Consider the following 15,234-nt stretch of genomic DNA (forward strand, 5'->3'; position numbering starts at 1 on the left):
GTGCCCACAGGGCAAGGCTGATTCTGCTTTGCTGTGGGCAGGAACATGGTTGGACCTGGGCTCTTACCCCATGTAACCAAACCCTCTCACTGCAGCTGTTACCAGTGAGGAAGGGGCAGGAGGAAGGGGACCTGGAAAGGGACAAAATCAAAGGATTCAGCAGGGAAGGAGTGCTTCCATATGCAATGGCACTGGTGTATGCAGGGTTGTGAGTGCTGTGCATTGTTGTCTGTACACAGCAGAAAAAGGTGTTCATTCTGTGTGCAGAACTGGTGTGTGTGGCTGTGCATGTCACGCTGTGTGGGCAGAGCTAGTGTATACATGTATGTGCTACAGGCCAACACATCCTGTTCTGCTGATACAGGAGTAGTACTTGTTGGGTGACTGTGTGGGGCTGTGTGCCAGGTTGTGGGGATGTGGCTGAGGAAGCTGCCTGTGGCACACAGCTCTAATACTGACCCTTATTCCTCTCTTTGTAGCCATGTCCTTTGACCACCAGAGCCACAGCTCCCAGCTCCCACTAACACCTGACAACAGTAGTTTGCACAAAGCAGTTTATGTTGACCTTCCTGCTAGAGACATGAAAACCTTTCACTACCCCATGCTGCCCAGCCTCCTTGAGCCTCAACACAGAAGACCTACTGAACACTGGCCTGTGCCCTGTCTTAACCCAGGCCTCAGTCTAGAGAGCACTTGTGTGAGGGGAGCCATTAGGAAAGGGCCATGGCAGCCAGTGAGCTCTGTGCCCTCCCATCTTGCGCTCCAGGGTCCTTGGAAGAGCTGCAGCAAGTGGGGTAAGTACCGGCTGACTGGCTTCAGCTGTGGATAAAGGCTTTGGTCTCAATGTAGCTGAACCTAAACTTAGAGTGAGGGTGCAAGGCTCCCTACAGACAGTCCAGAGCCTTGTCACCCAGCATGTCAGTCGTGATCCATGAACCAATGGGAATGGGCTGCCCTGCATGGCAGACCGTGCTTGCAGTGCCGCAAGAAGGTGTCCAATTTGGTAGTCGGGCTGTGCGAAACAGCAGCGTTCCATTTTGACCAGTGTTTAGACATTTCGATGAAACAGCATTTCATTTCAAATTTTGTTTCAATTCGAAACAGCTGTTCTGTTTTGTTCCGTCAAAACAGCAAAACTGTTTCACCGTTTCACCCATAAGATATAATGGGTAAAGACAAAACAGCCTAGAACTTTGTCATTTCAGGCTTGATTTGAATGAAACTTTCAGGAATGGTAGCCTCTTCTGAGGGCATGAAGCCTGCCAAGTGTCAAGGAGATAGGTACAGGGGGTTCAGGGAAACTGGACCCCAAAATCTTGAAAGCAAAACATATGTCACATGTATGTGTTAAGCCAGAGTGAGGTCAAAACTGCAGGGCAGGTGGCCCCTGTGGGTGCCACAAAGCCTGCCAAGTATCAAGAAGATAGGTGCAGGGGTTTGGAGGAAACTGTACCTCAAGCTGTGGACAAGCAAAACTTGTGTGTGTTGAGGTGCAGCAGGGTGAAAGCTGCAGGCCTGCTAGCCACTGCTGAGGCCATGAAGCCTGCCAGCTGTCAAGGAGATAGGTATGGGGGTAGTCTGGGTTCAGGGGCCCTGCACCTCTAGCTGCTGACAGGCAAAACTTGTGACTTGTGCAACTGTGTCTGCCTTGTAGCAAGGGGGGTGAGGGGAGGGGAACTACTGCAGGCCTGGCTGCTAGGCCCTGCTGTGGCCACAAACCCTGCCAGCTGTTAAGGAGAGAGGTGCAGGGAGTTTTTGGGGCCCTGCACCTGTAGCTGCTGACACGCAAAACTCATGACATGAGTGCTTGTGCTAGCTAGCTACCGTGTTACGCAATCTATCATGATTCACTCAGGGACCAGCTCAATACATAGTAGCTAGTAAGGTTAACGAGTTAATGAGCAAGAATTAACATCTACAAAACCATAAACCAAGGAGAGGAAAGCATCAATACAGAGCCAGGAACTGCTTCTGTCCCAAGACAGAAACAGTCAATTGCACAAGCACCCAAGTCACAAGTTTTGCCTGTCAGCAGCCAGAGGTGCAAGGCCCCAGAACCCAGACTCCCCCTGCACCGATCTCCTTGACAGCTGGCAGGCTTCGTGCCCTCAGCAGGGCCTAGCATGCCTGCAGCTTTCACCCTGCTGTGCCTTAACACACACAGTGTCACCCATGTCACGAGATTTCCTTGTCCACAGCTTGAGGTACAGTTTCCCCCAAACCCCTGCACCTATCTCCTTGAATCTTGGCAGGCTTTGTAGCCTCCACAGGGGCCACCACCCGTGCAATTTTGACCCCACTGTGGATTAACACATACATGTGACATGAGCTTTGCTTTCAAAATTTGAGGGTCCAGTTTCCCCAAACCCTGTGCACCTATCTCCTTGAAACATGGCAGACTTTGTGGCCTCAGCAGGGGCTAGCAAGCCTGCAGTTTTGACCCCACTGTGGCTTAACACATACACGTGACACAAGTTTTGCTTTCAATATTTGGGGTGCAGTTTCTCCGAACCCCCTGCACCTATCTCCTTGAAACCTGGCAGACTTCATGCCCTCATAAGGGGCTACCATTCCTGTGACTTTCATCCAAATCAGGCCAGAAATGTCAAAGTTATTGGCTTTTTTTGTTGTTCCCCATTATAGCCTATGGCCAAAACATTGAAACAGCGTTGAAACAGCAAAACGTTTTGACTTGCCTTGTTTGTTTCAAGGCTGTTCTGACTATATATGTTCCACTTAGATTTTGCTGTTTCGACCTTGAAACGGTTCAAAATAGAGTTGAAGCAAAACTGGTGGCAAAATTTTGCACGATCCTATTGGGTAGCCATAGTCCCAAGCATATACAGCATCTAGGCAGAGCCAGTATTGCCTCTATGGCAGTTTCAGTCCCAGGATGCTGCATAACCTTGGGCCAGATCCTGCATCTCTCACTGCCTGCACCCCAGCCAGCCACAGGGACAGTGGCCTGCTGTCCCTTGGTGCCATGCTGAGACCTATGCCTGTGGAGGCCCAAGGAAGTGCTCATGTCTTCCCCATCCTCCTGTCTAATGTGTTACCAACCCCATTCAGTCTGTGCTCATGTACAGCCACTGCCCTATGGTATGCATCGCCCAGCTCCTGGCTGACTCACAAGAGGAGACCTAAGCTCTGAACTGGAGTCCCGGCAGCCAGCCTGCTATAGCAGCATCTCTCCCTATGGACGGCTGCTGGGGGAGAGGGGCATTGATAGAAGCTGCATTAAGTTATATCCAGAGTTCCAGCCCAAATCAAAGCTACAGAATTCAAAGCAATGTAATCCAGCCCTTGCCCCTAGCCTTACTATTCCCTTCTATGGGCTGTGCAGAGTACACTCCTTCCTAAGAGGTCACCACGAGGGCACTGCCATGGACCTGGCTGAGCATGGTAGCTGGAAGATGGAATGGCTTCCTGCAGCTCAGGCTGTTTCCTGCTTCTGTGCAGTCATCTGCAGTATACACCCAGGACCAGGGCCAGGGCCAGGAGGGCAGCTGTCTGCTGAGCACTGCAAGGTGACTGGCCCTAGCCACTACTTGTGCTTCAGTGACTCAGCCTCTGGCTCTCACGCTGGCCTGGGATGTGCTGCTGGAGGAGGCCATTCTTGCTTCTGATTCCCTGTCCCACCAGCTCTGTTCTTGGGACTTCATTCAGAGATTTCTAGGAGGAGCCATTAGATGATCTCCTGGCTTATGTTAACCAGAGAGCTGCACTGCTATCCAGCATCTAGACAGTGCTTTGATCAGTGTTAAAGCAGTGATTCTCAACCAGGGTGTTGTGACATCCTTTCAAGGGTGCCATATGATTCATAAGATAAATCCAGGTTTCAAATAGGAATTCATAGTGTTAAAAATGTTCTACCCTTGTTGTAGTCTTTCTGCCCTCTTTGCAACACAGACCTGTTTTATTGTGTTTTTCTGTAATCAAAAACCAAATGAAACTGGCATTTTCCAGGAGGTTCCTTGAGTCTAATAAGGGGTACCTTGAATCTAAAATGGTTGAGTACCACTGTGTTAGACTAAAGAGTTAAGCACCCAGAGCTATCTAGGCCCTGAGCAGCAGAACTACAAGGACAGGTCCCTACTCCTTTCTGCTTTCAGCAGATCTACTTCAGTTCCAGGTGTCTAACAGCTGTAGAGCTAAAGCTAATACAGGGAAGTCCCCTGGCCTGGACAATACCGGTTGACCTCAATGACCATGCTGATCTTTTTTAGCCTTTTTGCTCTGGGACTGTAAAATACCATGGCCCTCCTTGTTTTATGGTGCTTTGCAGGGCCATACTCTGGCCAGTGCAAGCAGAGCAGCCTGACAGCTGTGTGTGGCCATGGGAAACAGAGAACACCAGCCTTGCATAGGGCTGAGCAGTTCTTGCACAGACTTGGGGGAGGGGAGGGCAGGGATTCCCAGTGACAGTTGCTAGATCAGGAGTGACCTATGACTGGGATCAGGCCCATAGTGTCTTTGCAGGGCTCCTAAGTTCTTGTGGCAATGACTCTAGCTGCTTCTGTTGTCAGAAGCTGAATTCCCAGTGTCAGTCCAAGTCTGTACTGGCTTCCATGGAGTCACTTCAGGCCTGTGCATCCACAGCTGTGCCCAGTGGCAGAACTGCAGATCTAGTTGTGACCACCTAGTCAGGAGGACAAGCCCCACCCTTGATGCTCACAGCTGCTCTCTTCTCCCCAGAGCTTCAGCAGGTACACAGCACCCCTTTGCTTCCATCCAGCTTCTCTGCACCCTCAAGTGGCCCTGACAGTACAGACTGTCCCAGCGATAGAGGACAGAGCCTCACAGGCAAAGGTTAGTGAAGCAGCCAACTGCCCTGTGGAACTTGTAGCTGCCGTGCCCAGAGTGTGGGGCTGCAGGACAAGGCCAGACAGGGGCTTGCCTGTTCCTCCAGTGCCACTGCAAAGAAGAGCCATGTTTCACAGCAAGCTTCCACTCTACTCCTAGGGCTGCGGTGGAAGGGCTTTCTGGAGTGCCCCATTGGCTTCTTGGATCTTAGGGGGTGCTTTGGAGATTCAGGGTGGAGCTGTGTAGGGACAGGCACCATGGGATTTGAGGGATAAGTTGGGGAATCTCTGTTGGCCTGTGGTGCCCTTTGAAGGGGCCTAAGGACTCCCTGGGGTAAAGGGAAGGATCTTAGGCCCCTCTTGGGGACAGTGATAGTTCCCAGTTCTGCCCCAACCCTCACTCTTGCCCATGTCAGGACTGCTGCAAACAGTAACATTGAGGCAATCCATTTCCATATGTGCTTGCCCTGCCCTGCTGAGCCAGTTGGAGTGGGGGATGCTGAACCCCCAGGCCAACACCTAGCTGTTCTCAGGGCATTGCCACCTGCAGAGGCTCCAGGCCAGTCACTCTGAGATCCAGGAGGACGTTTGGTAGCAGAGAGGTGTCAGCAGAAGGCAGCACAGCCCTGCACAAAGCTACAGGCTCAGCCACCAGCCAGGACTCTGGCCCTGGGAGAGGAGAAAGGAGTCACCTCACCTTGCTCTGACTGAGGGATGCTGTGCTCTGGTCCTCAGTCCTGCTCCCCAGCACCAATAATCCATGAGCTCTCAAACAGCCAGGTCATGCTCCTGGTGCTGCCAGGCCAGAGGAAGTGAGGGTCACTCACTGGGCAATGGGCACTGCCATCCAGCCTGATTGCAATATCTCAGTTCCTCTTTGGCCAGTCTGGCAAAACCCTGGGATGGAGGGAGAGGGTCCTGTGAACCCAAGACTCAGGGCCTGGATTGCTGGGCTCTGACAAAGCAGGGGCAAGCTGGAATAATGGTTCCATCATGGCTCTGCCTCAGTTCCAGGACTGCACAGGAAAGCACCAGAGACTGGGCCCAAAAAGCAGGACTTTTTCAATAAATCCCTATTTGTATTGACCCGGGTCCCACCACCCTCATCTTATGCTGGGATTAGCTAACACCATAAAAGAGGAACAGCTTCTGAAGAGGATTTGAACCTGGAGCTATAGGTAAAAGGCTGAATTGCACTGGCTGTAATGTTGGACAGCCAGTCCACCTGTCCCTCCCTTGTGCTTATGTTACACTTGGGACAATAATGCTGCTTTCTCCAGAGATGTGTATTAGTTTGGCTCAGGCTTTTCTAGGACTCACACAGGCAGGACTTCCTCTCTCAACCTTCAGGTAAGACTTCCTCTGCTCACAGGGAGTTTCTTAAAGGGAAGCTCTTTGACTGCTGTTTACTGCTGTAAGCTGCAGCCATGACTGGTACTGATGGGTTTCCAAGGAAGAGCAAATAAGAAGTGAAGCTTTGCACTGGGAGAAAGCCCAACTGAAGGGATTTACCAGGTGTAAGATGCCCTGAAGGAGAGCACATGACTTTGGGCCCATCTGAGCTGTGGGCTTGCAGGGTGGGCCAGAGGAGGACACTGCAGAGCTGTGCTAAGGTTTTCTGCGTGGGTGACATTTGGGCTGGCTGGGTCATTTCACTGATTGACTCTCTTGGATGTTGCTGAAGTGTGGCACAAGGCCTGAGGACACCAGATCATAGTGAGTTGCCAGTAAAGCTTATGGATCACAGTCTGAGAACATCTCACTTCCAGACCAGCCAGGCATCACTTCCTAGCATGTGTGACATCACAGCTCTACTCCCGCCCATACCACAGACTCACCACTTAGGACAGATGGGATCCGAACTGCTGATGGAACAGACCAACAGAGAAAATGTTTATGCCTCCAACCATCAGACCCTTTTCTGCCCTGAAGGAGTAAGGGAGGGCCCAGAGCCTCCAGAAGGCACCTGTCCAGAGCTGAACCAAGTTACTCTGAATATAGTGCCCAGAGTTGAACCAAAATACTCTGAAAGCAAATCCACTTTGAAAACAACTGCAGTTACCCAGTGCTGTTGTTATTTCCCAGTCCCTTTAGAAAATACAACCCTCTGTCTGTACAAGGGCTGTGAGTATTCAGGGACCCCCAAGAGTGCCAGAGAAGAGAGTTCTCTCTGGGGACTGTCACATCTACAGACCCTGAGGGCACAAACTGGCCTGTATTACAGAAGACAAGTTGAAAGGTACCTGGGTGCTTTCACTTGCAAAGAATAGCTGAATTTGCTTGACCAGCTTATTGCTTAGCAGAGATGCTTTTTCTGCTCTTCTGCATCTTTGTGTGAGAGAGAGCTACATACAGCTCCAACTCTTGCATGGATGCTGCTACAGGTGGAATCGCCATGGGCCAGGGCAGACAGAACAAGCAAGCAGTTTGCACTGCAGTGGCCTGTCAGAGTTTGCCCAAATGAAAACACAAAGCAAGAAGAGACAGGAACTTGTCCTTCCTTCTCTGTGAGCTGGAAATAAACTCAGCAAAATCTTCCACAAGACTCTTCACAAACGATTATTTGGGTCTGAATTGGAAATGAGACCCAGCTGTCCTGGGTGGTAAAGGGGATGGTGTCTCCCAACTGTGCGGAGAGAGGGGTGCCAGGCACCTCTCTCAAAGGAGAAAATGTGACTGCCAGGGCACTGGACTTAATCATCCACATTTTGAGAGGCAAGGATCTCCAATACTACCACCAGATAGACACTCTGTGAGTTTGCCCAGTCCCTGTGCCTTTGATCACAGACCTTTTGCCTTAGCTGTACCAGCCCCAATCTCCCATCTCAAGGTCCTACACTGTGTTGGAAATAAAAGGAGCCCTCAATTCCTGTTCCTCCATGCTTCTCTATCCCCTGGCTGGGATTGAGTACTCTGCTAATCTATGTTGGCAGTTTATTCTTCATTTAGAGTCAGCACCTGTTCTCACCTCCGTTTACACTTTATATTTTTTCCTTCGCCCATCTTCTTCCCCATTCAGGATCAAGGGATTCATTTCTTTTCTGGGCCCAAGGTTTGATGCCATTTGGCTCCCCAACTTTTTCTAATGTTTTTTCCTTTGTGTCTCATGGCACCATCATCCTAGTCCCTCCCTCACATTCGGGTCCCAGGGCACCCGTCCTACCTTCTTGGCCTTTCATGATTTTTTTCCCTCCGAGAAAGCTCCTTAAATGCCACCTTGAGAGTTTTCTGGTTCCAGACACTTTCCCTCTTATTCTTGCATCTAATGCCCAGCCAAAGTGACTGTACTGTCTGGGAGTACAGTACTGCCTTCTTGATAACTGTGACATGCCTCTTCTTCAAACCAAGAAGAAGAAAGGACAAAGAAAGGAAGTGGAGAATGTTTCTCTTTGACAACTCACTTGGACTGAGTTTGGATCCAGGCTCCAAAAGTTCTTCCAATGTCAGTACCTCTTCAGTGCCAACTCATTGCAGATACCTACCTGCATGATCCCCAGCAGTGTAGAACGTGGCACCAATGCACTGGTCCAGATAGAGTCTCCAACTAAGGAATGAAGCAAGAAGCTTGCTTTGCCCTACTCCCTGGACATTTCTGATGTCCCCAAGACCTCATCAACTATCACAGACTGAAACACTGGATCCTCAGTGTCCAAGCTTTCCTGGCCCATTAGGGACTTAAAGGAGACTTTTTGATAACTGATTGTCTTGGCACTGACTTCATCTCCTGGCCCTAAGCTTTCATGGTCCAGTAATGGCTCCCATAAGGGTTACAGTGCAGGGAGCGCCAAACTGTCAGCCCCATCTTTTGCTATGGACCAGCCAACTCTAGCACTGACTAAGCAGCCTGGAATTAGGGTGTGCATGCATTTTACCTCAAAGATGGAAGCAGTTAGGTTCCAGGGCCAGCTTTGTCCAGCTGGCTCTTCTGGCATCAACCTTGGCATCTGCTGAATTTTTCCCCTTCATGGTGCCACTGCCTCCGTAGCAACTGGGACCAGCACAGACTCTAGTACCATATCCAGCTTCATCCTGATAAAGAGCCTTTTATCCCCAATACCAATTAGGGCTCATACTCAATGTCTGCAGCACTGTTCCCTGTTCTCCCTCCACAATGCCATAAGAGAGCTTCTTGCTCAGCATAATAGCAGCCATTTATGTACCTCCCTCCAACACATTGGTCTCCAAAGCCTCCTCCATTCTTCCCTTTTTTACCTTGGGCTTCTACTTTCCCATGACTGTGGTGCCAGTCATTGCATTTATCAGCATCTTCCCTGTGTTTTGTTTCAGATCACATGCCTCCCCAGCCAGTCTCTGTAGAGTGCTATTCCCCCACCAGCACAACCTATTTTATTCCTGTATAATTTGTATCCTGCTGTTACAGCATCCCATTGATTTTCCTCATTCCACCATGTTTCTGAGATACCTATTCTGTCAATATTGTGATTTACTGATATGCATTCAAGTTCACCCATCTTGGATCTTAGACTTCTGTAATTAACATAAAAGCAATTTTACTTTTTATTGTTGCCTACTTGGCTACTTGTACGTGATCTTTTAATCAGTAAATCTATTTGTTTGGGCTGGGCTTCTCTGTGTTTCACCTGACTGCTCCCATCCTGTTTCTTATCATCATTGTCTGTGTCTTTGCCCCTATAGGACATGCAAATCTGAACTGTGCACTTGTCGACTTTCCTCTAATAGAGGGTAAATTCAGGTTGGATATAAGGAAAAACTTCTTCTCTGTAAGGGTCACCAGAATCTGGAATGCACTCCCAGCAGAGGTGGTGCAGTCGCCCTCCTTGGAGGTGTTCAAGATGAGGCTGGATGGGCCGAGCTCATCTGAGCCCAATACTTTGCTGAGCTCATCTAAGCCCAATACTTCCTGCCCATGGCAGGGGACCGGACTTTATGATCATACACGTCCCTTCCAGTTCTATGATTCTAGTTTAAAAGCTGCTCTACCACCTTTTTAACATTGTGTGCCAGCAGTTTGGTATCATTTTGTTTTAGGTAGAGACCATCCTCCCTGTATAGACTATTTCTGTGGCAAAAAGTCCCCCAGTTCCTTATAAATCTAAACCTCTCCTCCATACATGGTCATCTCAGCCACTCAATGGACATACCTCCCACCAGGATAACTGAACTATTTTCAGGAGCTGGCATATTGGCTGCAGGCAGGAAGACATGGGGAAGGGGGGTTGGGGGGTGGGAAGGATTGGGACAAGTGTTGCTCTGTTGTTGGGTGCTTTGGTCAGTGTGGGGGTGGGTGTTCTTTGGTTGGGAGCTGGTGTGCAGGTGGAGGGTTGGAAGCAGGGTGCTGGTTGTGGGCTGGATGGGGAAGTTGGTTACAAGGCAGGGAGCTGGCTGATAAGTGGGAGATGACTGGAGTGTCAGTGGGGATAAGGGCCCAGGACAGCTGACTGATCCTCTCTCTCTCACTTTTCTAGGGGAGGACACCAAAGCGCTGAAAACCTTCAGCTCTCCCAAGCTGCTGCAGCACAGCCCCTTGCTGAACATGAATGGCATGCTACCCCTTCCCACAGTGCCTCCCGTTCAGCACAGCCCCCGGGATCAGGGATCACAGGAAGAGTAAGGGCCTGCTGACTTCATTTTAAGGGCCTTTGAACCTGCTGTGTTCTGTCTTTACCCAGAGCCTGGGCTGTGGATGCGGGAAAAGCCATCTGACAGCTACTCGGGGCTTCCTCCTGGTGCTTGCGCATTCCTTTCACTCATCTTCACTTACTGTTACCCAAATGCCATGTGCAAGGCTCCTGGGGACCAGGGCATTGGTGCTATTGCAGCCAGCATGACCCCCCCCCCCCCCCAGCTCTCCCCACAATCATCAGAGGCACCTGGAATACTTTGCCCAGCTCCTCTGCAGCAGTGTGGTGGGCTGGGCCAGGCATTGCTTAGGTTTCTGATTGTGGGTAGGAGCCACATTATTGATCATGTTGGAGAGGAACCCAGTCCCTGGCTTCTTTGAGCTTTAAATACTGTAAAGCTTCCCCAAAGTCCCTTCAGCCCAGGCTATGGGGCTGGAGGACTTCTCACAAGTAGATCTCATGACATACTACCTCCTTGCTATTTGAATAAATGGGCAGGTCTCAATCCAGAAGCATAAATCACGCAGATGTAATATCAGCTGCCCCTGTCTTCCCAGGGCCCCTTGCTTCTCATTTGTGCAGTGAAAGCATCCTTGAGCTCAAGCATAGAATAATGATAGCATCATCTATGGGCTGCACAATAATCTGTTGCCTGTGAGACCACACTTGGTTAAAGGCAGCAGACAGCAGTGCTGTACAGGACAACTGCACCGCCCTGCTATGCTAATCACTACTTTGTTTACTCTTGGCTTCTGGTCTTCAGTGGCTCTGAGCCCTGGGGCTGGAGTTGGCAGTGATCCACCATCATTCTGTGCAGACCCACATTCTGGGAGGGGACTTGCTAGAGTCTGTCTGTACTGGTGGCCAACTGGCAACTATGGTGCACATTGTTGTGGGCATGGGTTAATTATACCACCCATGGGCTGTGGACATCCTATGCCTGACTTTTGTGGTCAGACTCTGTCATGGGGATGTGGCAGTGACAAGCATGTCTGCCAGATCTCAGGGGCTTCTATGGGGTGACGTGGCTTAAATGGGGAACCTTAATGAGCAGCTGGAGTCCTCTTGTCCCTTTCTTGTAGTCCAGGGTGCCAGAGCAAGCAAGCATTTTGAGGAGGCCAGAGTGAGCCAGGAGGCCATGGTGAGACTGCTAGCATCTGTTACGGCTCTGGCCACTCCCATAGCACTGGCAGGCATTGGAAGGAGATAGATGTACATGGCCCCAACCTCAGGTGTTTTCAGGGTCTTAAGGTTCTTATTAGTTCCTGGGTAGTATGACAGAGCAGACCCAGGAAACAGGCCATTCCCCCTGGGAGCAGAGATGGTCAGTCACATTACATTGTGCTTCCTTGCAAAGGCCTCAGCCATGTTTCGTTTATGTCCTTGGGCCCTGTGACATGCCAGGCTCCTTGCTGAGCAGCCAGTGGCACAGCCCTTCCAGGGTGTGCTTGGTCTGGATGGGATGGGATTTCTAAGAGATTGCTGTCTCATCTATATCCAGATAGGCAGACCTGAGCAGTAGACAGTGTTGTGGGCCCAGGGCTTGGTTCACCGAGGTTTTCCTTCTGGTTAAATATGTGGATCTGCATTGGCATCTGCTCTGGGGTCTCTCTCTAGGGGTGCTCTTCAGGAAAGGGAGCTGCTGACATCTTGGCTACTGACCTATTCCATGCTAGGAGTTAGTTCTATGCTGATTGTATGCTGATCGTAAGCTTAAGACATGGGCTAGTATCACTGTTAGGATTTTATATACAGTCAACTTCTACTGACCACAGACACATTCCCTGTTGCAGTCAGTCATTGGGGCTGTAACCCTCTGCCTCCAAAAAGGCCTGTGAGTCTGAAGGGGCATCAGGGGCCAGTCTGGGAATCTATGACAGGTCATGCGCCCTGTTGCTGAGGGTGGGCATAGACAGTAAAGTGCAGGGTAGGATGTGTAGGATCCTGGTGGGAAGTCATGAGTATCTCCATTTTCTGATAGTATCTCCATTGCCTACAGGTGCAGCAACTCTCAGGAGGACATCCTGTCCCAGCAGCCAGAGAGGGGTTCTCTGCCAAGCTCTGAGGACACCCTGGGGGAGAAACTGCCCTACTACCACCTCTCCACAGCTTCACCCTCACTGTCCCTCAGTGAGGACAGAGATGCTGTGCTGACACCAGACCAGGTGGCTCAGTACCTAGAGCTCAGTGAGGAGGATGAGTGTCAAAGGTAAGGCTCCCTCTGGGGTTGATGCATTGCAATGGGGTCTTGACTCATCCAAGATACTGCTGCTGACATCACTCTTCTTACACAGGGTCCTGTCCTCTCAGCTGCTTCTGGGTTGTCCTGCTGGGGTCACTTCAAGCTTTATGCAGGCTGGGGTCTACAGCCCTTGTGTGTGGCAGCGCCAGTGCCAGGCTTTGGAACCCCTATGGTCTTCTCTGCCAGAAGCCCCGGCCCTGTCTCACTGGAGAGCAGTCACAGGACATGCTCCTAGGCATAGCTGTGGTGACTTTATGCAGGGGGTTGCTTCCTCCTGGGAACCTAAAACCAGGCTCCAAGTTCCTTTGCTACTGAGCAGGCACTATACCCTCCCCCATAGCTTAGGAACAGGTCCAGCAGCCTCTGGGCTCCAGATGCTCTATTCTAGGGCCTGTGACATAGCTCCATCCCTTCAGGAAGGTTGAAACTGAGCTGTGGTTGAGAAGGAGGAAAGATAAAAGCTCTATATAAAGCAGCTCTGTAACCACAACATTTTAGCCAAGGAACCCACTAAACTCATGATGTGTTTTCTGCTAGAACTGAGCAGGGTTGGCAGAGGGAGGGGATGGGACCATAGGTTGGGACAGAGGGGCCCCAGCAGAGATATGTGAGGAACTGGGAAAGCAGAGGGCTACAAGTCCAGATCATTGGCAGATTGAGGAGGAGCTCAGGGCTGGGACAGCAGGGACCTGTAGGGAGGGTGTAAGGCATATTAATAGAGTGGGGGGAGCTGTAGGTTGGGACTGAGCTCAGTAAACTAAGCTTGTGAGATGTGGACTGCTTCTGTCCTTGCTTCAGGGCAATTCTCTCCAAGGTGAAAGAGAGCCCCCAGGCCCTTCTCACTGCTGCTGAAAGGGGATGTTGGGGCAATCGGGGAGTGGGGGGGGAGTGCTGCATCTAACTTGCCTCTTGCAGCTTAGGTCCCTTTTGAAGGCTGTAGCTGATTCTCCCTTCTGCCTGAGCTGCCAGATCAGCCTGCTGAGCTGGATTGTCTCCTCACCCAACTGTCACTGGTGACTTGTGCCTCAGCAAGAGTGCTGTTACTTAGACTGCTCCACACAAGGACAGGCAAGCCCTGGGTCCTTCACAGCACTCCATGCCACATCCCTACAGATCTCCCAGTGAAACCCAGATCTCCCATAGCTCAGGGGCCCAGGAGCTGTGCTCAGTGCAATCATTTTGGTTGACTGGTGGGGAAAACCGAGGCACAGAGTCTAAGATGGTATAATCTACGTGCCTGAAACTGACCCCTATGCTCCTGTTCCCATGCTTCACCTGTGTGATGTTAAATCTTTGCTGTAACTTTCCTGCTAAGTCGCCAGGGAAGGGTCCAATTCAGATTCATACAGACAATTCATACCTGTCTCCCCTGTGCAGATTGGTGTGGGGGAAGAGAGGGGTTGGCTCCACTTCCTTCCCAGATGCTCCTATAGGGAAGAAGCCAGGAGAATGTAATGGCAGTCAAAGGAAATGCTTGTACAATCTGTGAAATGACCTGAAATAGCTGCCTCCCTAGGACTTGGAGCACTGGCATCATCCAGCAGGGATTATCTTCCACTCTTAGCATCCCAAATGTTAGGGATCTCAGGACCATCTAGTCCAACCCCTGCACAGATGTAGGATGCACTATTCCTAAACCGTCTCTATTCAGTGCTGATCTGTCCTCTTCTGAAAAACAATTCACCTCTGTGGGACTTGTTCGTAAAGAGTTGAGTAGCCAGTGCCATTGTGGCACCAGAGGCCAGCATTTCCAAGGGCACTGCCCTGTGAGGATATCAGCTTCCTCCCATATAATCTATAATGGTCAGGAAGGGAAAGGAGGAGCAAGGAGCTGGCCTTTTATTTCATTTGCAAGTTTCTTAAAGCAGTTAGAACATATTGCTAATGGGGTGTTCCACCTCACTATGCTTCTGCAGCTAGTTTCACTTCCTTGCACAGGGAGAGCAGCTTCCCCCAGGATATCCAGGAGCTGGGCAGGGAGACCAAGCTGGGACTGAGATTCCAGAGCTCCCCTCCATTGACTGCCACTTGTGTGGCCATGGACTCCACAACCAAGTCACGAATCCTAAGCCTGGTGCATCTCAGGCTGCTGCTCCCCATTGTTACAAGGAACCTTACCAGAGGGTTTATCAGCCTCATGCCAGGCAGAGGGAGGACTAGAATCTGTGGCACTGAAGCAGCAGAGTTGAGTTGGAGTACCATTGCTTTTCATGTGGTAGGTGGGTAGTGTTTGTATTAGTATTAGTCTGGCACTAACTACTCCACAACAGCCCCATCAGGGAGCCCAGCCTCCTGACCTTGTGGTTCCACTTCAGCCAGCAAAGTACTGTCACCTGTGGGCAAAGTGTGCAAAGTAGGCTGGCTCACAGGGGAGTAAGCATTGTTGGTGTCACTCAGGAAGCACACAGCTGTTCTGGGCAGTCTGAGGGGGTGGGGTTTCATCTCTGTAGATCAAAAGGAAAATAGTTTTAAAAGAAGGAAGATTCCTAGGGCTGGAAAGAACAAGGCAAGCAGACACCCACATACTGCCCACGGGGCGCAGCCAAAGACTCAGGAGGAGGACCTGTGGGTGTCCCTTGAGCACCCA

At 50.6% G+C, this 15,234-nt stretch overlaps 1 protein-coding gene across 2 annotated transcripts in view; it reads left to right on the forward strand.

Annotated features, from left to right (window-relative positions):
• The window catches only part of ROBO4 (roundabout guidance receptor 4), a 63,271-nt gene that overhangs the window by 39,172 nt on the left and 8,865 nt on the right, over positions 1-15,234 (forward strand). Inside the window, exons 15-18 of one of the 2 annotated variants that reach the window (XM_006258732.4) lie at positions 480-794; positions 4,696-4,809; positions 10,250-10,391; positions 12,405-12,614. In XM_006258732.4, the coding sequence (XP_006258794.3) occupies positions 480-794; positions 4,696-4,809; positions 10,250-10,391; positions 12,405-12,614 (781 nt within the window). The remainder of the gene's footprint in view (positions 1-479; positions 795-4,695; positions 4,810-10,249; positions 10,392-12,404; positions 12,615-15,234) is intronic. The other variant, XM_014600877.3, reaches the window with a different exon arrangement.

This window comes from Alligator mississippiensis, chromosome 16, assembly GCF_030867095.1.
Source record: "Alligator mississippiensis isolate rAllMis1 chromosome 16, rAllMis1, whole genome shotgun sequence".
Lineage (NCBI taxonomy): Eukaryota > Metazoa > Chordata > Crocodylia > Alligatoridae > Alligator > Alligator mississippiensis.